This window comes from Frieseomelitta varia, unplaced genomic scaffold (assembly GCF_011392965.1).
Source record: "Frieseomelitta varia isolate USP_RPSP 00005682 unplaced genomic scaffold, Fvar_1.2 scaffold_457, whole genome shotgun sequence".
NCBI classification, from domain to species: domain Eukaryota; kingdom Metazoa; phylum Arthropoda; class Insecta; order Hymenoptera; family Apidae; genus Frieseomelitta; species Frieseomelitta varia.
The window spans coordinates 1-3,064 of NW_025110209.1; the positions used below are offsets into that span (position 1 = coordinate 1).

The 3,064-nt window shown below is 43.0% G+C and overlaps 1 protein-coding gene across 2 annotated transcripts in view; it reads right to left on the bottom strand.

Moving 5' to 3' along the window:
* Window positions 1–330: 330 nt before the first annotated feature.
* LOC122532529 (zinc finger protein rotund-like) overlaps window positions 331–3,064 on the bottom strand; it is a 31,718-nt gene continuing 28,984 nt past the window's right edge. Inside the window, exon 2 of one of the 2 annotated variants that reach the window (XM_043661345.1) lies at window positions 331–837. In XM_043661345.1, the coding sequence (XP_043517280.1) occupies window positions 361–819 (459 nt within the window). In that variant the 5' untranslated portion in view covers window positions 820–837 and the 3' untranslated portion in view covers window positions 331–360. The remainder of the gene's footprint in view (window positions 838–3,064) is intronic. The other variant, XM_043661344.1, reaches the window with a different exon arrangement.

Here is a 3,064-nt window from a genome sequence, read left to right on the forward strand (position 1 = left end):
TTAACCCGGGATTACCCACGTGAAGGTCTAGTCGCCGGGATGTACCTGCACTAGACCCCCAGGTGGGTAATCCCGGGTTAAGGCTCTGTTTTTTTTTTTTTTTTTCACAATGTACGTATAAATAAACTGTTTTCGCGCTACTTGGCACATCGACGACTCGATTTAAGCGAAAGTCGCAGATACGTCTCTCCTGTTGATTTAACACAGCGGAGGAAGGAGGTTAAAGAACCGATGAGTGAACCAATTTAGAAAGGTGATCCCGTACGACCCTTGAACCCGTACCTCTGTCTCTAGCCTCAATACGTACACACACACATACACACACATACACACAGATAGGAAAATTCGTGGAGTTCGCTCTTACCTCTTCAGACTAGTGTGCTTTGTTCCGTTGAAAATTTTGTTCTTCCGATCGCTGCCGACCGTACTGGCGTCGCTGTTTATGCTGTACAGGCTGTCATCTTTGGTGACCTTGGACGTGTGCAACGTCGACTTTTTCACCACAGTGCCATTGTGTTTCGGACTCTCAGCCGGCAGTCCGTGATGCCCGTGTTGTTGTTGCTGCTGCTGCTGCTGCTGTTGTTGCTGTTGCTGCTGATCGCCACCTCCGTGCTCCTCGAGCTTCGTCGAAACGATCATGGCGGTTTTGGCCGTGTCGACGGACTTCTTCGGAGAGACGGCAACCACTTTGCCCGCTGGTTTCGAACCGATCGGAGGACGTTCCCTGGGACTCTTTTGCAACTTACTAGCACCGTAATTCGCCTGATTCGAGTCTCCCGGCGGTGGTTTGTCCTCGGTCGGTAGCATGTACGACAACATTGTCCTTCCTCCGTTTACCTGCGCGAGAAAAATGAAACAAACCACACGATTCTGCATTGCTGAAGTGACAATTGCCAGGGTGATATAAATTGGTAACATACACATATTGATATAAGAGCTAAAAAAAAAAACTATAACTAAATAAATAGTCGGTTTTTAATACGAAAAAAAAAAAAAATTTTGTGCTCTCTGTCTGATTAACCTCGGGCGCTGGCAACTGGTTCGCGGACCATAACGAGTGACCGAGCCATAAAACAATAATTCGTCGGTTTCTTTTTCTTTCGAACTCGTCGGTACGATATCACCGGATTGAAATGATCAAGAAGTAATAAACTTATCATTTGTTTTGCCTTGGTTATAATTAAATATGATTAAAACTGAATATGTTGCAATTCGGGGCAAAAAAGTGCATGGCGCGTCATTTCAGCGCAAGAGGTTAAACAAGTATTCAAAGGAATGTTCTTCCTTGTTGCATATAACCTTCTATCCATATAACTGAGCAATTTTCTGCTTTTGTCAATAAAAGATCTTTCGTACGGGGAGGATTTCTTGAAACTTGATGACGCTCCAGCAGAAGCTCTGCCTCTTACTTTACTTTCATTTTTCCCAACTGCGCGGATTGTCGATTCAATGTCTGTCAAATTTCTTGCAAAGAGATTCTGATTCCATAAATCTTCGAACGCTTGTATCTTTTCAATGAAGCATTTTCGGGCATAAGTTTACACGAACTTTTCTCATCTATTTGACCTCAGTAACACGTAGTCTAAGTTTGGTCCCAACCTTTTTGGACACCCTGTATAAACGCAGAAATCGATTTTTCAACGTTCGAAAAATCACCGGCGTATCCTCGTGTTAATGTCCGTGCCACGGAGAGAAAGAGAGAGAGAGAGAGAGAGAGAGGTTGCGCTTGAATTACCGATTGGAACTAATTACACCGTCAGCCGTGAGTTACCATCCCGTTAACGCTTCAACGATCCCCATGAAACGCTGCTTTCTTTCCTCTAACGGATCGACATCGGTGCCGGCGGCCTAACTGTACACAAACGATACGATAGAAAACGATCGGCGCCCGCTATTGTATTGTTGTCGGAACGGATGAGTCAAAATTTTCAGACGAACACCCAGCTCGCGGCGGAAGAAAACATGCTAATAAACGTACCGTTTCTTCCTCGATATCGATCCGAGCTAGTTTCTTCACGTTCGCGGCAAGAAATTGCATCGCAACGATCGTTCAAAGATCGTTCGGATCTTATAAAGAAAATAGAGGATCTCGGGAGGCTGGAGCTCGGGAATCCAAGACGCTTCGATCATGCTTCGACCACATCGGATCCCGTTCACGATGAGAAAGGACACACGGTCGTGACTCACACCGATTGTCCAACTTGTCACTTTAGATTTCCGTATCGCGGATACAATGTACCTCGTGCGCGATCATCATCGCGCGAGTTTCGTGGAAACGATCGATTATTCTCTCCGGGCCAGCTCCTTTTGCTTTACCGGGCTATTACCGGGGAAAACACAGGTAAACTATCGCGGAGCACGCGAGTTCTGCGATTCGACGCAAGGAAGCGACGGAAAGAAAACGAACGGAGAAGGGGGGGGAGGAAAAGGACGAACGTTGGCGACTCCAATGGCGTCCAAACTCTTCGTTCGATTACTGGAACTGTCGAGAGTTGAGAGCTGTAGTATTTATCATTTCTACTCACGTTGCTCACAATGTCATTTATGTTTCAGCCATGAATAATAAAACAACGAAGTAACTAGATTTTAAATTGGAAGTCTACGTTTTCGTTCATCTTGAATCAATAATGTTTCCAATTATGCAAAATGCTCGTTTAGAGCTGGCAAATATTGATACGCAAATATTTTTTTTTTTAGCAAATTTTGTACCAATCTTGCATATCCTTTTCTCGAATTCTCTAGCATTTTAGTGAACGTAAATTACATTTGTCACAGGAACATAAATTACTCAAAGTATCGGATAAATACTGACGAAATAATTATTTTCAATTAGAAGTTTACATTCTTCAGTACTAATACACGTCCATCTTGAACCAACAATACTTCCAATTGCGGAGAATACTTTTTCAGAGCTGGCAGATGATAGTACATACAAATTTTTTTTCTATTGTAATTATAAATTATAATTTGTTTTTGTTATTTGTTTTGTTATTTTGTCATTTAAAGCTGGCAGATGTTGATAGCACACGTGAATATATCTTTTAACAAGTTTTGTGTCAATCTT